Source organism: Carcharhinus amblyrhynchos, chromosome 6 (assembly GCF_965287045.1).
Source record: "Carcharhinus amblyrhynchos chromosome 6, sCarAmb.v2.hapA, whole genome shotgun sequence".
NCBI classification, from domain to species: domain Eukaryota; kingdom Metazoa; phylum Chordata; class Chondrichthyes; order Carcharhiniformes; family Carcharhinidae; genus Carcharhinus; species Carcharhinus amblyrhynchos.
In genome coordinates this window covers 44,117,978-44,139,086 of record NC_137329.1, presented here as the reverse complement: position 1 = coordinate 44,139,086, position 21,109 = coordinate 44,117,978, and the positions used below count along the sequence as shown (strand labels likewise).

At 41.0% G+C, this 21,109-nt stretch overlaps 1 protein-coding gene across 3 annotated transcripts in view; it reads right to left on the bottom strand.

Moving 5' to 3' along the window:
- Window positions 1-21,109, bottom strand: part of LOC145343861 (synaptotagmin-7-like) — a 644,682-nt gene that overhangs the window by 14,320 nt on the left and 609,253 nt on the right. For all 3 annotated transcript variants that reach the window (XM_080190321.1, XM_080190322.1, XM_080190323.1), the window contains 2 exons: window positions 10,686-10,855; window positions 2,400-2,514 (listed from right to left, as the gene is read on the bottom strand). In XM_080190321.1, coding sequence (XP_080046447.1) covers window positions 2,400-2,514; window positions 10,686-10,855 — 285 coding nt within the window. The remainder of the gene's footprint in view (window positions 1-2,399; window positions 2,515-10,685; window positions 10,856-21,109) is intronic.

Sequence of the window (21,109 nt, the reverse complement as noted above, 5' to 3'; positions counted from 1 at the left end):
CTGGTGTACAAAGTTACCTGCATGATATTCCAATTACAGGGTCCAGTGAACAGGAATAATTTAGAAGCAACATTGGAATGTCTTCAAGCAGATGGTTTGCATATCAAGAAAGAAAAGTGTTTTTTTTCCAAATGTCAGTACAGTATTTGGCCTACAAAAAGACCAACATAAAGCACCTAAAAAGACGGATACAATTTTAGAAGTACCACATCTGATGAATGTGACACAATTGATATCCTTTTTAGAATTAGTAAATTATTATGGCTATTATTATTAGCTACATGAATGAAGACATTGCATTATTTACTGTGTGTGAAACAATCATGGAACTGGGCAACAGAATGTGAGAATGGATACAAGGATATCAAAGCTGCTTTGCAGAAGTCTGAAGTATTGGTTCATTTTAATCCAAAGCAACAATTACTGCTTGCTTGTGATGCTTCACCTTATGGAGTATGGGAAATTTCACATATTGTACCTTTGGGAGAAGAAAGACCAATCGCTTTTGCTTCATGTACTCTGATTTCTACTGAATCTAACTATGCTCAGCTAGAAAAAAGAAACCTTGAGTATAATTTTTGGTGTATGAAGGTTTCATCATTATTTATATGGTCACCGTTTCACATTATTGGTTGATCATTGACCATTAACTATTATTTTTGCACCGTATAATGACATACTGTTGTTAGTTGCTAGCCGATTGCAAAGATGGTCACTGATCTTACCTGCATGCTCCTGAATATAAAATATCATCAATCAGAGTGTCATGCTAATACTGGTGCATTGACATAATTACCTTTATCTATTGAGCAGATGTCACCTACTAGTTTTGCTAATGTTCTTTATTTTTTGCTGGGAGATCATTTGCCTGGACAGCTTCTCAACTTCAGAGACATAATAGATCTTGTGATGGGAAAGATGACGAATATGGTATTAAAAGGAACAATTGCATCCTGATTTGAAACCTTATGTGTCAAGAAAGCTTGAGTTGACTGTTCAAAGTTAGTGTCTATTGTAGGAAATACCTAGGTGATCATTCCTTCTAATTTGCTTGGAAGAATCCTTGAACAACTACAAGAAGGACATCCTGGTCTTGTCCGGTTGAAGGCATTATCATACCACAATACTTATCTAGATTTATTTAAAATATCCTTCCATTTTTGTTAAATTACAGATGATTTACTTCCTGCGTTATTGTACATTGGGTTGGATTTTACAGCCACAAATGGGTGGGTTGCCCATCTGCCCCCTCACGCTTAGGTAAAATATGATGTGAAGGCATCAGGTTGATAACCCAACATCATCCTGCCAGTCTCCCGATAATAGAGCAAGCAAGCATGTCAAAAGCAGAAGCTCACTCACCCTTTTGAGAAAAACAATTAGCAAGCTATTGAGCTCATTTAAAAAAAACTGACCAATTTTCCATTGCACGCTCCATTTTTTGCTGGTAGCATAGGGTGCAAATTACATCAGGTATGAGAAGGTGGCATAAACGTGAATGAAAAAACCTGCATGTGGGACCATGACTGCATGTGGCAGTCATGGTCCCACATGCAGTCATACCTTTTGTCTGTTCCTAGACTTTATTTGTTCATAGAGAATTATAGAATCATAGAATCCCTACAGAGCAGAAAGAGACCATTCAACCCATCAATTCTATACCAACAATACCCAGGCACCGCCACCCCTCTCCCCACGCCCCAACACTATGATCAATCAACCTAACCCACACATCTGTGGAGTGTGGGAGGAAACTGGAGGATCTGGTGGAAATCCACGTACTCATGGGGAGAACGTGCAAACTTCACGTTACCCGAGACAGACAGTTACCCGAGGCTGGAATTGAATCCGGGTCCCTGGTGCTGTGAGGCAGCAGTGCGAACCACTGTGCCTCTGTGCCACCCATTTATAGGTTGACGTAACAATTAAAGAGAGAGTGAGAGGGAAAGAAACCTTCGAATTGGTGGCTGGAACCAACTTTAGGATCATGGCCCATCTCCTTTCTTGCCATATGTTCCACTTCAGTCACAAGATTTGACTGAAGCCTCCTTCACAATCCCAATTGGTCAGTATTTCTGTTGGTTGACCACAATTTAGGCAGCCAGTGTTTGACTTGATGTATTGAAGTGGCAGGGTTGGGAGCAAGCTGACTACAAACTTCCCATTCCCCCTCTCTTGCCCTGCTGGAAACCATAAAATTCAGCACAATTAACTTTGTATATTGATTTCTCATTGACAAGTACACCCTCTGGATCGATAGTGGTGAAATTATGAAGGATTGAAATTGAATCTTATCTTATGTGATCACAATAGAGTACATAACAATTGGTCACATTAGGACAATACATCCTCTTTATAATTGAAATTCAACATACTCGACATAAATATCTTTCACCTACCTGATGTGCCTCCTATGTCCATGGCTTTCAGATTCCTTGCTTTTATAATGTTCACAGTGATTGTATTGGCAGTTGGATTATAACACAATGACAAAAGAAGTTCTCCTCGACTCCCCTGAAATAACAGAATCCAAGTTATTCTCATTAAGACTCACTTCTGAATTATCCATGGGACAAAGGCATCAGGAATTAGTTAAAATATTTAACTCTCCCTTTGGGTTAATCTTAACTATCTCTCTTTGGGTTAAAATACTTATTCTGACACTAAGATTTTGATAATACTATTAATTTTTAGGTTTGTATTTGAAGTAAATTATGAAAGTTATCTTGATCATCTTTTAAACAGTTCAGTTTGAATTTCTTCTAGTGGAACAATTAACAGTTAAGGCAGTTGTCTGGGAGGAACTGGTGTTGATGACTTTAAAGCTGAATTACGCTGTGTAATTGAAGGCTTCTTTGTCAACTTTGAAGAAATAATTAAAAGGTTTAAGCTCAGCAGTTTGGTAGCATATGGTGTCATATCTTTACGCAAGGGCTATGTGCTTTAAGCTTCAGTTCACTAAATGTCTTCATTGGTTAACTACAGACGTAGGATAGAACATCCGTATTAGAGGAAAACCTTCCTTTGCTGACATTATTAACATTTTGTTCTTAATGGCTTAAACATCCATGGAATGGGTTAAAATGTGTTGATGTGAATTATTTACAATAGGTTGCATTATTGATCAGAAGGTGCAACATTATTTGACCACTGATCTGCATCTACTAGGACGTGTCTTCTGTTCACAATGGAATGTATCTCTGGGGAGCCCGAGGGATGGGCATTTGTCTTCAGTCTATATGACTCCAGTTACAGGGGAAGTGTTACACCAGATGACCCTCAGCATAAGCTAGTGACAGGAAGGCAGTTTGGATTATTTCCAAATACAGGATGTGGAACAATCAGAAGTAGCGATAAAAGTTGGAAAGCAAAATCTTCATTGATACAGTTTCATCATGGAATCTGAGGCACAGTTCCACATAACATCACTTTAGAAATGGAAGAAGAAAGGCATCACTTCTGGAGACAGGACTCAAGGCATCTTAGGGCTTTGAGGAATAAGAAACTTCCATGTTATTTTCACCTTTTTTTTGTCAAGTGCATGCAGTATCTTTCTTAATAAATTCAACTTGATTCATAAATACTAGTTATTGCACCTTGTTAGGTCAGGCACAACTGAGGACTCTACTGTTAGAAATTAATTCAGAACTTAGATATTTGAAGTAAAAGGATTTTTAAACCTCAAAATCTCTAAACCTGAAGTGTTATAATGTTTTAAGTCAATGCTATAGTAGTTTACATTTGTCATCAGAATCCTGAACTAAGACTTGAATTTTGTTCCCCAGCTGTCCGTTGCATTGTGAACATTGTGGCCAGAATTCTCCCAACAAAATTCTAAGTGTTGAATTTGCAAGAAGACTGGAGTAATTCATAATGGTTTTTTCATGCGAGTTCAGATTAGAATATCTCACACACTGTGCACTGCAGAGGCCATCAGTGTGAATCTCATTATAAATCAGTGGGCCTATTCACATCTGGGCATGCAGTGGCCCCAAACTTTCAGCCTCCCATTTGCTTGATTGTGGGTCAGCCCACAATGCTGTCCTCCCGACCCTCTCACAGCCTGATCGTGACCCCCACCCTGACCATTCCAGGGCCAACTACCTCATCCCACCCCTGTCCCGCCCCGCCCCAATCTCCACCCTCCACCCAGCTTGCCCTGATCACTGGCCTTCCTCCTACCCACTGCCGCCTGACTCCCCTCCCCCCTCAACCCAGGGGCCCCGATTGCCCCCCCCCCACTCGACTCCAGCAGGGTTGGGCTGCTAGCTCCCTGAAAGTAGGGAGCTACTGTAATCCCCGACAGAGTGAAACACTGGTGGCGAGGGGGATGCAAAAGGCTAGTGGGCCCAGAGACTTCAGTCCCGGTCCCACTAATTACATCAAAATTAGATTTAAATGAAGATTTAAATTATTTACCTGTCTCTTGCTGGTATCCAGTGCAAATCTAATGGCATTGGAAATCCAGCACTGGGAGATGCGGCAGGAAGGTATCTGTGAATCCTACATGTGCCTGGCTGCAGGATTCTCCCAAGCTGCTGCACTAGAAAATTAGTGTGGTGAAGTGGTTGAATTGCTTCCCCCCACCACCCCCCCTCCTGTGATAGGATGACATGGTGGCATAGTGGTTAGCACTACTGCCAAACAGTGGCAGGGACCCAGGTTCAATTCCCAAGTTGGGTCACTATCTGTGTGGACTCTGTACATTGCCCCCATGTCTGCATGGGTTTCCTCCGGGTGCTTGGGTTTCCTCCCACAGTCTGAAAGACATGCTGGTTAGGTGCATTGGCCATGATGAATTCTCCTTCAGTGTACCCGAACAGGCGTTGGATTGTGGCAACTGTGGGATTTTCACAATAACTTCATTGCAGTGTTAGTATAAGCCTATTTATGACACTAACAAATAAACTTTAAAATTTCAAAACTTTAAACTTCACAGACGTTTTAGTTTCAGCTGCTTACCACGGTGGGCATTTGTGCATTTTGTATTGGTGGTGATTAGTGATGTCCTTGCTGAAGGGTTAAATAACTTCAGTGTAAACGCTGCAAACTTACTGACTTTTCCATTTTTCAATTAGTGAAAGAGATCTGCAACATTCACAAACCAGTAAATATGTGAACAAGAATTACAGCTTCTCCTCCATTGCAATGCTCGTTCAGTAGTAAGCTGAAGCCCCAGACTAGATTTTAAGCTGGAGGTCTGCTACGTGGCTCAAAATCAATTTCTGATCCAAAAGTGACAGTGCTGTCTGCCAAGGGACAAATGATGTATGAAAGAGAATTTTAGAGCAAGGGGAAAGACATATGGTTACTTCACCAGGGAGATAACCAGAAGCAAAATCTGCTATAGGTGCCTTGAGTTATTAGATTCTCAGTGTGAAGGCGAGAATTAAATCTATTTTCATAGGTGAGAAAGATTGCAAAGGGTAGTGACCTAGTCTTTCAGTTACTGAAAAGAAGAGATGGTACAAATAAATTAAAGTTCTTGCAATTTAACCAACATTCGCAGAGTTAGACACGAAAACTAAATTTATAAAAACTTCAAGTGAGTCCAGAAATTAGAAGAAATTAAGTTCATTCACGGATTGAAAAGAAAATTTATTAGAATGAACACATCAAAATATTTTAAAGCATTCCAAACAGTCCGAGGAATGTTATGTAGGACAATATGAGAGATATTCTATGGCAGGAATAAATACAAGAGGAATCATTTTATTCGGGACATGGGTATTGCTGGCTGGCCAGCATTTATTGCCCATTCCTAGTTGCCCTATGGAGGGCAGTTGAGAGTCAACCTCATTGCTATGAATTTGGAGTCACATGGAGGCCAGACTAGGTAAGGACACAGATTTTCTTCCCTAAAGGACATTCGTGAACTAGATGGGATTTTCTGACCATCAATATTGGTTTCAAGGTCATCAGTAGATCCTTAATTCTAGATTTTTTTTTTAATTCAAATTCCACCATCTACTGTGGTGGGATTCAAATCCAAGTTCCCAGACTGAGTTTCTAGATTAATAGTCTAGTGATAACACCACAAGGCCACCGCCTCCCCTCAATATTGATTAATACATTGAGAATGACAAAGAGAACTCTTTCATAGAACATAAGAAATAGGAGCAGGAGTAGGCCAACTAGCCCTTCGAGCCTGCCCCGCCATTCAATAAGATCATGGCTGATCTGTCGTGGCTCAGTTCCACATTCCCGCCGTCTCCCCATAACCCTTAATCCCCTCTCTCATCAAAAACCCATCAACCCGCATCTTAAAAATATTTAGTGAGGTAGCCTCCACCACTTCAACGGGCAGAGAATTCCAGAGATTCACCACCCTTTGAGTGAAGAAGTTCCTCCTCAACTCCGTTCTAAACCGCCCCCCCTTTATCTTGAGGCTATGCCCCCTAGTCCTACTATCCTTTCTGAGCGGGAAGAGTCTCTCCACCTCTATCCTATCCATCCCATTCATCATCTTATACGTCTCAATGAGATCTCCCCTCATTCTTCTAAACTCTAACGAGTACAAGCCTAATCTATTCAGCCTCTCCTCATAGCTCAACCCCCTCAACTCCGGCATCGGCCTAGTAAACCTCCTCTGCACTCCCTCCAAGGCTAAAATATCCTTGCGTAAGTACGGCGCCCAACACTGCACACAGTACTCCAGCTGCGGCCTCACCAATGCCCTATACAGCCGCAGCAAGACCTCCCTACTTTTATATTCAATCCCCCTCGCTATGAAGGCCAGCATCCCATTCGCCTTCCTGACCACCTGCTGCACCTGCAAGCTGGGTTTTTGCGACTCATGCACAAGGACCCCGAGGTCCCTCTGCACCGTCGCCTGCTGCAGTTTTTCTCCATGTAAGTAATAATCCTTCCTACCATTATTCCTACCAAAGTGGACCACCTCGCACTTGCCAACATTAAATTCCATTTGCCATTTCCTGGCCCATTCACCCAGCCTATCTAGATCCTTCTGTAGACTCTCCCCACCCTCCGCACAATTTGCCTTTCCACCAATTTTGGTGTCATCAGCAAATTTCGACACCCTACACTCGGTTCCCTCCTCCAGATCATCTATATAAATGGTAAATAGCTGAGTAATGGCCACCAGATCATATCCATTTGTGTCGATCTGCGCCACCAACTCATCCACTTTATTCCTAATGCTTCGCGCATTCAGATAAAGCACCTTCATCCCAGCCTTCACCTGGACCTTATTTGCCGGAACGCCACCAACCATACTCACGCCCCTTACTCCCTCTATTATTGGGACATCCTCAGCCTCTATCCTTACCTGTACCGTCTCCTTAACTTTAGACCCTGTAATGTCACCTCTTCGTAAAACCCTCGGATTTGTAACATTCACTTGTACAGACAGGAAAGGCTTTGATTTAGCATTTCATCCAAAGGATGCCATATGTAACAATACAGCATTATATATACAAATACTAATCAAGAGCAATTAATATCATATAGGAAACCTAATTAGAAACAGGATGAAAAATTACAGGGATTTTTGTGTGCACATAAATGTTTGAAGTCTCTGTTATGAGACTGCAATGGTCCAACACATTTTAATGGTTGTAAGAACAACCAGCTTGTTTCAAAAGAACATTGGTGAATGGGTCTTTTTTACACTGTGGTTCCAGTTGCCATAAAAGTTTAGTTTATTTATTAGCCACAAGTAAGGCTTATATTAACACTGCAATGAAGTTACTGTGAAATTCCCCTAGTCACCATGGTCTGACATTTGTTCAAGTCAACGTACTTAACCAGCATAGAGTCATAGAGGTTTACAGCATGGATAAATGCCCTTCGGCCCAATTTGTCCATGCTGCCCTTTTTTTAAACCCCTAAGCTAATCCCAAATGCCCGCATTTGGCCCATATCCCTCTGTACCCATCGTACCCATGTAACGATTTAAATGCTTTTTAACAGACAAAATTGTACCTGCCTCTACTACTACCTCTGGCAGCTTGTTCCAGACACTCACCACCCTCTGTGTGAAAAAATTGCCCCTCTGTACACCTTCGTATCTTTCCCCTCTCACCTTAAACCTATGCCCTCTAGTTTTAGACTCGCCTACCTTTGGGAAAAGATAGTGACTATCAAGCTGACCTGTGCCCCTCATTATTTTATAGACTTCTATAAGATCACCCCTCAGCCTCCTGCACTCCAGAAAAAAGTCACAGTCTATCTCACCTCTCCTTATAGCTCAATCCATCAAGTCCCAGAAGCAGCCTAGTAAATATTTTCTGCACTCTTTTGAGTTTAATAATATCCTTTCTATAATAGGGTGACCAGAATTGCACACAGTATTTTAAATGTGGGAGGAAACCGGAGCACCCAGAGGAAACCCACATAGACACAGCAAGAATGTGCAAACTCCACACAGTGACGCAAGCTGGGAATTAGACCTGACTTTTCCATTTTTCAATTAGTGAAAGAAATCTGCAACATTCACAAACCAGTAAATATGTGAACAAGAATTACAGCTTCTCCTCCATTGCAATGCTCGTTCAGTAGTAAGCTGAAGCCCCAGACTAGATTTTAAGCTGGAGGTCTGCTACGTGGCTCAAAATCAATTTCTGATCCAAAAGTGACAGTGCTGTCTGCCAAGGGACTGGCGCAGTGAGGCAGCAGTGCTAATTATTGTGCCACCGTGCCGCCCTATCCATTACCATCCTGACTCGGAACTATATTGCCACTCCTTCACTGCTGCTGAATCAACATCCTGGAAGTCCTTTCCTAACAGCACTGTGGGTGTACCCCAGTGGTTCAAGATAGCAGTTCATCACCACCTGCCCAAGGGAAATTAAGGATGGGCAATAAATGCTGGCCTAGCCAGCAACACCCATATCCCATGAACATATAACTTTTAAAAAAGTCATTTTTCTTCGACATTCTATTCATGCCATTTAATTTTATTTCTTCCATCCTCAAACCTTATCGCTAACTTCACCTCAAGTGATGACAGCAGTGCATAAGATTGATAAATTCAGTTAGTACCACTGAGTTGGTTATCTTCAAGAGAGAATCAAAGTAAAATAGCTTCAACAGAAGACCAAATGGCATTTTCTTTATTGTTTTATGATATGAGGATGCTAAGCATCACAACCATCCATTCTAAAGTCAAGGTACGTGTAGCTTTTGAATGATGGGAAAATGTGATTGATGCCTTCTGCCATCTACACGTCACCAGTTTCTAAAATATTCTTAATTTTCTACCCACTTGGCACTTCAAAAATATGAACAGTAATTTTCAAAGTTTGATCTCAGTTCCTGGCAGATGGTGAGTGGCTCATAAGCAACCAGCGTGAAATAAATTTTCAAAGACGATGCCAGGTAAGGGCAACATTTTTCTTATCAGTCCACCAAGGATTACTTAATAATCACATTCCTTATACATTTCCTTCCTCAACTCAAACGCTTGATGGAAAATGATCAAACACATGACAAGGTGAAGATTGTACCATTTGCTTTCATCTACCTGTCACAATCAAGATTCTGCTTACTAATAATGTGTAGATCTTGAGAATTGAATTGAGAAGAAAGCATTTCTCAATAGGTGAGTCAGTGCTAAACCCTCTGGGGGCAGTTAGCAGTAATATGAATGGAAGGGAATCATTTTGGTGTTAAATAAAGGAAAATTGTGTTCATTCATGAAGTTTAGTTAATGAATCAGCTTTAACCTGCATGTCCTTTACTATGTTTTATTCTTTCGTGGGATGCGAGCATCACTGGCAAGGCCAGCATTTCTTATTCATCCCTAATTTCCCAAATAACTTTTAAGTTGCATATTTTCAGCAAGAATAAGAAATGAATACACTAAAATGCAATGGAGAAGTCAAAACTTGAGTAGGCTGTTGCACAGGATAATCAATCAACACATTATAGGCATCACCATAACCCAAACCCACCTCTCCAATGACACAGAAGGCTTTCAAGTATAAAAATGTATAGAATAGTGATGAACAGTCAAAGATTGCCTGGTATTTTGTGGATATTTCTTCTTTGGTAGTACCTTGATTATCCATGTATTTACATATGCCTTTGCTTAATCTAGCTGGAATGCAATTGAGATTTACAATTTGATTTTTCAAGTTGGGATTCTTGGTAAATCAGGATAAGTATCCACTGCAATAACTCATCCAGCCACCCATTTTGGAGTAAACTACTTTGGTCCATAGATTCCTGCAGTCATGCAAACTTTCAAGAACTCCTTCAACCTGACCCCTTGTGCTTCCTTGATTTTAAATGTTGCACAATTGGAGATCCTTTCCATCATCTGCCTAGGCTCTAAGATCTGGAATTCTTTTCCTATTCCTCTGTGCCTCTCTGTCTCTATCTCATGATGCTGTTTAAAACCAAGCTCATTGCCTAAACTCAGTCAGCTGCTTAATATCTCATTATGTAGATTGGTGTCAAAGTATTCGTACAAAATAATACTGAATATATCTTCCAGGAAATTAAATCCTTAGACAAATTTTAATTATTAGAAGTAGAATTATAATTATTGTGAAGAACGTATTGATCAAAAGAGTACTAAGTATTTAGAATAAGCTGCCAGGAAATGTTAGCCAAAAATCTCTCTATTATAGTCTTTCAACACAGAATTACTGAGACTGTGCTTGCAGTACGTGCAGTATGCAAAATAGGAGTAGTACAAAGGAAAGCCAAATGTTACTTACACTTCCATCACTGCATGGCTTTAGTTCTTTCCAGAATGTCTGTGTCTGTGTCAAGTCCACCTTATTTAGTGGTAATGATACCTCTCCGATGGGATCATTTCGACTGAAACGATCATAATCTAGGACTTGAAGGTACAGCACTCTCTGCACTACCTTCTCGTAGGGGAAACCTGAGAGTAGGAAAAGAATGCAAATAGCTGTCACACCATGGAAAGAAAGAGAATTTGTGCTTCAGGGGGTACAGAAACAAACAAAGGGAGTTGGCCTTCAGATTTTAATAAAAAAAAATTAGGAATACAAAGTCAGTGTAAAACTATGGTTAAGTATAAGTGGCTCGTCGGAATGGGTGGGGATATCCTGAGCCAGACTGTAGTAGGAAGAGCAATCAGCGGTGTTGAATTAAGATAGTTGCACAAGAAGTATATCATACAACAATAAAGCACTTTGGTATCAGTACACTTTCTCCTCACAGTGATACATTAGTATTAATGTCTCAGACTGAAATTTCAATTCAGCATCACGTATGGAGCAGATTCTTAATTATTTTACTTCAGTGCTTCATCTATCGCTGATGGCTGAGATAGTCTCATGTTATTTTCGCTTTGTTTGCTATATAAATAAAAATTGTTCTCACTTTCCTTGATTTCCAGTGACAGAAAATAAGAGAAAATAAAACTCTGGCACTTGTAGTGATAGGCACTTAAAAAAAGCAACAAAGAGTAATAAAAGATAAGGAAGAAATGGGACAAGAAAGAGGAGCAAAGAAATATAATAAAATTACGTTACACTGAAGTTTCTGTACTTGGGTCCATTTTCCCAGCTATGTCAACAGGAACTACCTTTTCAGTACCTATCTTCATTGCTGGGCAGCAAAACTGCCACACTTAGTATTCTGAAACATGTATTAGTGCTGTTCACAGACCACCTGCTTGTTAGCACAGTTTTAATGCGATTATGTGAATGGTGGCCCAGCAGGAACCAGTTTGTTTTAATTTTTTTGACAGTACTCTGTACTAGCTGTCATTATACTACAATCATTGCATGTTCCTGTTCTCATTAGCAACAGTTGAACAGTAGTCATAAACACAAATTAAAAGATTGTCAACCAGGACTTGGATATTTTGTTAATATTAGTGAAAGAAGGAAAATGTAATCTAGTGTTATGTTCAATAGATTAGCAAGGGGTGCAGTGCCACAAAAAAACTATTGTGCGCTGAATAATTTGGTTGCAATGTTCCCCCACTCACTGCCACTTGCTTAAAACTGGTTGGGCAGAATCTTCCCAAAATTTGTCAGGGTGCCAGTTTAAGTCAGAGAACCGACGTGCAGCTTTCCAGCTGCACAACTGAGTTTTCTCTCCAAATTCTCTGGCAATCTGTGCAAGAGTGGCTTCACAGAGATGGATGCCTTCTTCAAAGGGCAACCCAATCTACAGTAAAATGAATCTCCCTCTGCTACAGGCACGCCCTTCCTGTGAAAACAAGTATTGGACCACTCTACTGCCCCCCAACTACCCAAACAAATACTGCCTAACCATCCCAAACAAGCACTGGGCACCCCACCCACTCCATCGAGCAATGGAGCATTTCTCCACACCCGCCCCCCCCACCCCCGGCATCATTCCAACAAACAGTGAAGCACTTCTTCCTACCACCTTCTCCTCACAATCACTGGAGCACTCCTGCATCCACCCCCTCACTCCCCACCTCACCACCATCCCTCACAAGGTATCGAGGTTCCCCTCAATAGTTTCAAGTTTTGCAAAAGCTGTTGTAAGCCTTCCTGACTGCTGCCATTGTATCGGTGAGGGGGGGATTTCCTATCTGGGGGAAGCATGTGGCAGGGGAGCCATATAAATACATTTAAATTTAAACATATTTAAAATATTTAATGGTGAGGTAGGAACCTTGTTGCGTCACCGGCAAGAGGCAGGGAAAATCTGAGAATGAGATCTTGCCAGCGAGATTCTTGTTTCTACTGTCTTGTGGGATTTTTTTGCCAGCGTCGCCATTTTTGTCGATGGGGCACACCGGCTGAAAATCTCCCCCACCCAGTTATTTCTCTAACTTCTTCCACTTCTAATCAAAGATCATCGACATGAAATGTTAACTCTGCTTTTCTCTTTACAGATTCTGGCTGACTTAAGTGTTTTGAGCATTTTCCGTTTTTATTCACTTCTGGTGAGGAGGCCAGAAGTCAATCTTTACTAAGTTTTCAATTATTCATAAAGTGAAACATCACAAATTCTTAACTTCTCACTCTACAACCCAACACCAATGTCAGTGATCTCTCTTGATATGTGTTCAACTGATTATCTAATGAATGTCCCCCATTCTGTATACACTTAACTTTAAATTATGCAATTAACATTTAATCTGTATTTTACCATAATCTTCCCTTTGAAACCGCCATTATTCATCTCCTCCTTTAACTTTATAAAGTTATTCCTGATGACTCTGGCTGGGATCTTCCTGCAGCGGAGGTGGCTTGCCATTGGCTGCGGCAGGATCATCCAGTCCTGCTTGAACTCAACGGCCATTCATGTTGCTTGCCGTCTGTGCTGCCTTCCCCAGCCTTTCCAGGCTCTGTCCTTGCCAACTAACACCTCCTCTACAATAATATAAAAGCAAATTACTGTGGATGTTGGAATCTGAAACAAAAACAGAAAGTACTGGAAAATCTCAATAGCACCTCTGGAGAGAGAACAAAGCTAATGCTTCAAGTCTGGATGACCCTTTGTCATAATACCCCACCTCCAATCTTTGTTTCCTTCTCCAAATGTGTTTGGAGAGAAATGTGTTGTCACTATCAAGTTTCTCACCTATTTCTCTGCAACACTATGGCTGAATCTCTCCAATCCGGTTTTGCCCTTCCCACAGCATCAAAATGGCCCCACCAAAGTCACAAGTGACATTAGACATTACTGTAGTACTATCCATTCTCAACTTCTCTGAAACCTTTGATATTGTTTTGATCACACAACACTCTTCTGTTTTTCAGCCTGGTGGGAATATGCTTGAATAGCCTTATCCGATTGCAGCAAGAACATATTCCAGATTGACTACTTTGCCTGCCCAGTACCATAATTTAGAGTATTTCGAGGATCCATTTCTGGCCCCTTTCATTCGACCCCCAATACTGTTATTCCAGAGTACCTCAAGATGCATCTTTGGCCCCGTCTGGACAAATAAAAAGACCACAAGATGTAGGAACAGAAGTTTGAGTCTGCTCTGCCATTCAATGAGATCATGACTGATCTGATGATAATCCTCAACGCCACTTTCCCCTCTTATTTCCCTCTCCCCACCTCTTAATTCCTTTATTGATTAAAAATCTGTCCATCTCAGTCTTTAAAATATTTAATGACCAGCCTCTACAGCCCTCTGTGGTAAAGAATTCCACTTGAAGAAATTGCTGCTCATCTTTGTCTTAAATGGGCGATCCCTTAGTTTGAGTTTATGTCCTACGATCCCAGACTCTCCCACATGGGGAGGCAACCTCTCAGTGTTTACCCTGTCAAGCACCCTGAGAATCCTATATGTCTCAATAAGAAAAACTACTTTTCCACCACTTCCATGGCCTGTACTGTCAAACTGCCTGTTGGACATACAGCCATGGAAGTGTGATAAGGTCCTCCAACTAAACACTGGAAAAACTGAATCAACTTTGGTTCCTGCTTCAAACTTCACACTCTTGCCACCATTGTTACCCTCTCAGACTGAATCAGACTCTTCTCAGCCTCAAAACCCTCAGTTGATCTTCTAACCCCCATCTCTAAGTATCACAGAAACTGCCTATTACAACTTTTGTGATATTATCTGTATCTGCCCCTCAGATCATCATCTCTTGGCTCTTATCCATGTCTTTGTCACTTTCAGGCTTAACTAATACAATGTTCTCCTGGCTGGCCTTGCATCCTCCACCTCTGTAAACTTCAGTTTATCAAAAACTCTGTTGCCCTAAGCCACAGACCTACAATGGTGGCTGAACCCAGCCTTTCTAATTTAGCATTTTCCTTCTGACCTTTAAATCCTGTCAAGCCTCACCCCTTTCTAGCTCTACAATCTCCTCCAATCCTGCAATTCTACTAAGTATGTATATCTCCAACTCTGGCTTCAGATGCACCCCACACCTTCTCTTTCCCATACCGCTGGCAGCTCCATAGCACTGGGATCCCTTCCCTCAGCTCCTCAGGCTCTCTAACCCTCATTCCGCATTCAAGAAACTCCTTAAATAAACGCTGTTGGTTATCCCTCCTGATATGTTTTGGCTTAGTGCCAGTCTTCTTCTCTAAAGCACTGTAGAATTTTCTCTATCCTAAAGGTACATTCTAAGTGAAAACTGCTATTTTATGTTCATTTATATGTGAGGGAGTCACTGGTAAGGCCATCATTGACTGCCTATCCTGAAATTTGCCCCAGAAGGTGGTGATGCTTCTCCTTCTGGCGCCGCTGCAGTTCATGTAGTAGATACATCTACAGTGCTGTTAGGCAGGAAGTTGCAGGATTTTGGCAAAGTGAAGAAACAGAACTATGGCATGTGACTTGGAGGGGAACTTGCAGGTGGCAGTGTTCCCATGCACCTGTGCCCTTGTCCTGCTAGATAGATGATTAATGGTTGGTGGATGTTAGCCGGCTCCTCTTAGAAGGCAGGCTAGTGGGAGGTCTGAGTTCACCTTTTGATAAAATGAAAAACATGAGTGACCAGATTAATGAGCGTTTGAAATTTTCTTCTCTCTATCTTATTGTTCTGCAATTAAAATGAAAGTTCCAGAAATTTGTAGCACTCTTACTCTCCACCAATCTCTCAACTGTTTAAAAATGTAAAGCAAAAGATTTTTAAACAGTTTTTGTCCAAGTCCCAAGTGACAGGATGCCTAAAATACAACACAAATTAGTTCAATTTGCCAACCATTATTCAGAGGAGCACAAAAGCTTTGAAGCCAGTGTGCTGAATACATAAGACTAAATACATTTTACACATTTCTATGAAAGTCCCTTTGCCCAGTATCTCAATGAAAATAATGCACTGTAAAAGTAATTAAGTCTCTTGAAACATTTTCATTTCACCAGTGCAGTAGTGCAGTAGTTTCAGTGTAAGAAGCAGGTAGAAGTGGAGTAATTTATTTAATTCAAACTGGCTAAGTTGGTTGTATGGCCATGCACTCTGGTTGATAAGATCATTCTGACCACCATAACTCATAAATACACAGGAACAACCTAGCCATTGCAATGGACGTGTGTTTGATTGAACTGTCTGGATATTTTTTCCTGCGGATCATTTGAAAATGTGACGTGTGGATGTGTGTCATTTTTAAAACAAAAAGGCCAATCTGTGATGTGGAGGTGTTTATACAAGTTTTCAATTGATTTCATTAGCAAAGAAAATAACACAACAAGATCAAGACATGATGCTATCCAAAATATAGCAACTCTGAACATTAAATGTTTCACTCCGTTATTACCTGATGAAGATCTTTGATAATGCAATATCACGAGATCAACTTGTATGTAGAGAGAAAATTTTATGATAATAATTATAGCAATGAGAGAAAAGAAACATTTCTTTGACAAAAAGGCAATTGTTTTTGTGAGAAAGCCTTGCCAAATTTCCTGTGGTTTTGGGGAGGAGAAATGGAACAGCCATGTGATGTGATGAACCATTATGACACAATCCAATTCACTGCATATAGTGTTAACAAATTAATGTATTTTCTAATATATTTTCCTGAATGTGTGACCATTACACTTGTGCTGTTATCATAGGCTGAATCTTTGCTGTGGATGTGGGAAACAGCAGCCAGGTCTGATTTGGGGTGATGATTCTGCCTCTGAGCAAAGTTCAGATTTTCACAGAGTGAGTCCTGAATTGATATGAAGACAGGTTCCCTGTCCACCTACAGCCAGTGAGGGACGAAATGGAGGCAAGACAGATGAAGTATGGAATTCATTTAGACAGCCCACAACAGCCATTACTGTGGCTGCTGGTAGTCCTTAGGAAGAGAACTGCTGATTGTGCCAAACCCTTTCACAGCATGAGAAGGAAGTGAGATGTTACAGGCAATAGGAAGCCTGGCACCCAAGGCAAGGACCGACCCTAACTTCACCAATATTGACCTGGATCTAATGCTCAAAACCAGGAGGAAGAAATGTTCTCTTTGAGGAGCATGGCAGAGGACACAACCTTGGTATGTAGCAGGGGCACCTTGCTGTTTAGCATTTTCTTATTCTGTCTCATCTTCCTCTTTTACCTTAGAGTCCACACCAATCTGGAAGAACACATGATGGAGAATGTAGCAGTGTACGCTATTGACTGAGATCCTTACAGGAGGATACTGAAGGGCACCACTTAACTGGTCCAGTTGTCAAAATCGTATCTTCTTCAACTGTTGTCCTACTAAGTAGTTGGCATCGGTTATATCATACCTGAACCTGCTTGGGGCTCCTGTAAATGGGTCAGTAGCCATTTCTTCAATCAAAGATTTTCCTTATCCATAAGGACCCGTTTTACACATTGGATTGAAGATCGGAGCGAACCTGGACTAAAGAGGTTGAGGGAGTCATGGCAGCTGTGAGGAAAGCAAACACACGTGTGTGTAGCTCTTCTTGTGGTTACAGACTGGTTGGACATTGTAGAAGTGAAAGCCCTTGATGGACCACATTGGCTATTGACAGGGCATATTGATGCCACATGGGTGCATTGGATGATGCTGTGCCCCTCAGATATCTAGCAATGGAGGTGAAACCACTACTTCTATGAGGGTGTGTCAGTTATGAAATAAATATTCTGACAAAGAAGGCATCAGTGATTACCATCTGGAGCTCATCCTTGGAAGGAGCCAGAAGAAGAATTTCAATGCCACCATGACTTTGATGGCTTGTAACAGGACATGGTAACTAGTGCTAGTCAGCAATAATGGCACAGACTGCCAGGAGAGCACAGTCTCCTGTGGCACTGGGTCTTGGTCACCTCCAGCATTGGTTCCATCATTAGCATTCAATATTGTGTTGAGGGCATAGCCTCTGTTACCTTCCTGCCCTTTTTTCCTCTCCCTTGACCTCACGCTGTTTGGGGTTCTGCTCTCCCTGCAATACTGCTTGTGCCTTTTGCAATGAGCACAACATCTGACAGTTGTACACACGTTTCCAGCTGGAGCCTTCCTTCTGGTTAGGTTGTTGCCCAATTGTCCTTGGCAACCATGGCCCGGCTGTTCAACCGCTGCAATGCCAGGGGGTTTCTGACCTAATTCAACGCCCTGGTGCTGTATGCTTACTCTTCCTGCCACCTGTGCAGGGCCAATGGCCCTCCGACCAAGTGCCCAGTCCCTCATTTCTCTGCCAATACTCTAATGGGGTTGTAGTGATGCCCAGAGCCAGTCATGACCCTACTCACCCAACCCATGCTTGCAAAATCCAAACAAAAATGTTTACTGCTGGACAATCCTAAAAGTGCATTAATAGCTACATTCACAACCAAGTTAAGATAACCGATCAAGCTTGTACATGGTTCATTTACACTTGCTGGAAGAGACATGCATTCACAGACAGGGACCCATTCTTTGCAAACGAAAGGAATGCGTTCATGTCTTGCAACCCATTGAAATTACCCATGAACTTTCAGAACTTTAGTTCCTGACTGCTTTCTCCGGGTCAATGTTTCAGCCAATCAGAGTCGATTGTTAATTAAGCTGCTCCGTTTTTTTCCTGGAGTGTAAATTGTGAGATTATTTGAAATTTTGCATTTGTCCCAATGAGTACAAAAAAGGCTTCCACAACCTGTCTTTTTCCAGCAAGATTCAAGTTCTGTATGACCAAGCAACTGTTGAAATTAAAAGCATTATCCATGGGGAGTTTTACAGTTCGTCAGTGCAGCCAGAGTGTTAAAATATGGGTACATTGAGCTCCATAGGCAAGTGTTTACATAATATCAATAAAGTCTTTTTAACAATTTGGTTGGAGGTGCTGGGAAAAGAGCTGTCTCTTAAAAGTCATTGGAATAAATTCAGTCAACAGTTTCTGCTTGTAGGAAACAGCTATAGCATTTAAGATCTTTTACTTCTTTCTGGATTGAATGGGGAGCTAGAAGAAATCCTATGCAAATTCCAGTGCATTGCTTAACTGTTGAATAAGTCACTGCTTGTTCCATATAATAACATCATAATTGCCAACCAAAATGGAGATAATTGGATAATTCCACCATCAATAATGCCTGGAGACTACAGTGCTGTAGGTGACTGAAATTGACTTCATGCATATACTGTATATAATCTATCTTCTGCTCAACTGTGCCTTATCTTGGAGAAATTGTTGCTTTTTCGGTCATGCTTTCATTCTGCATGCTGCAGTTTGTAAATTCTCTTCATTAAATAGACTTTGTAAATAAACCTTTTAGCTGTAAAATAAAACTACTTGCTGTAAATCTTGCCTCACCTCCGATTCACTGGCTGACAGAATGGTGGCTGGTTTGGGTTCTGGGGTCTGGGAAGGGGAAGTGCATGAAAGGGTAGAGATTGTGCCCAGTGGCTCTGGGCTATGGTTACTCAGTATGGAAGGTAGTAAAGAGAAAAGCCTGCTTTGGGTGGCAAGAGATTCAGACCATTGTTGAACATGACAGGTGATGTGCACAAAAAAACTGTTCAAATAAAATATGGAATAATAACAGCTATATTATGCACTGTGTTTAAGGGTATGTTTTATTTTAGTGAGTATAAAATAATTGATAGTACATAATAATATGGTGTACAGTACAACGTAAAGCCAGATTGAACCATGGACTTATAAAATATATTTTGTAAAATATAGGGCAATATAACTTTGTCACTGCACACTCCATGGCATAATGTGTTGAGTGCTGCAAACTGTCACATGTTGTATTAAAACATGTATAATATGCCACAAAATGTATATTTGCCATTTATCAGTTCAAGCCCAGATGTTGTTTAAATATTGCTGCATGTGGGCATGGACTGCTTCATTATCTGAAAAATTAGGAATGTAGTTGAACAATATGCAATCATTAGTGAACAGTGCTATTGATAGAGAAAAGGTTATTGATGAAGCGGAAGACAACTGGATCTAGAACACTCCCCTGCAACAGTAATCTATGGCTAACATGATTGCCTTCCAACATTCACACCTGCCTTCTTTTGTACTAGATATGACTCCAACCATTGGAGAGTTTTCTCCTTGATTCCTATTGACTTCAAATTTACCGGGGCTCCTTGATGCCTTGATACTCAGTCAAGATATTAAGGACAGACACTTTCATTTTGATCCATATTTGGACCAAGGTTATAAAGAGGTCTGAAGTCGAGTGACCCTGGTGGAACCAAACTTAACATTGCTGAGCCGGTTTCTGGTGAATAAATAATATTCAATATATATGTTATGCTGTATTTAATTTTATATATTGAACATCATGTAATTAGAAGCATACTGCAAAGTGTATCCCACTTATCCGTTGCTGGAAAACCCTGCACAGTACATCAAGTACATCAGCCCTACATCACTATCATCTTCAGAACATTTTCGCAGATGTGATAACATCACTACAATGTTACACAAAATCTTTACATGCATGGCACAGAGGGGACCACTCAGCCCATCGAGTCTACCCTGGCTCTCTGAAAGAGCATTCTATTTACTCTCACTCCCCTGCCTTATGCCAGTGACCTTGCATGTTCTTTCTTTTCAGGTAGCAATCCAATTCCTTTTTGAATACCTCAATTGAACCTGCCTCCACCATCCTCTCAGAATGTTTGTTCCGGATTCCAATCACTCTCTGGGTGAAAAAAAAATGTTTCCTCACATCGCTCTTCCCTCCTTGTGCCAATTATTTTCAATCTGTGCCCTTTAATTCTTGATGCTCTCTTGACTGGTAGCAATTTCTCATTGTTTGCCCTGTGTACACCCCTCAGGATCTTAAATATCTCTATAAAATTCCCCCTCTGCCTTCTTTTCTCCAGAGAAACAGTGCCAACCTCTCCAAGGAGAATAAAACATATTATCATCTAATTTAAAAATAAAATTTTGTAAAATATACAGAAAAAATAAAAATTTTGGAATGTCAGTAATGTACATAAAGGTCTGAAGTTGGCTTAAATCAGTTCAGTGGTCATAGTTAAGCATCAATTATGTTGGACTACAGAGAATGGATATGTTCCTGATCAGTTTCATTCTGTGTTTCCTGTGGGAGAGTGCAGGTGGATGGTTAGACCATGCAAGAGGGCTTGTAATTGATAGTCACAATGTTGCATGCAGAATATAGTCAATTTCAATAATTGGTTGACAGTCCGTTTAGCTGTGTGGCATTAGTACACAAAAGCTTGGTAACTCTTTCAGCCCTGAAAGCCTTGAATAATACTCCAAGTGTACAATGAGGTGGCAGGACTGGACTCAGCCGAAATGTCCCCCCCTGATTGAACA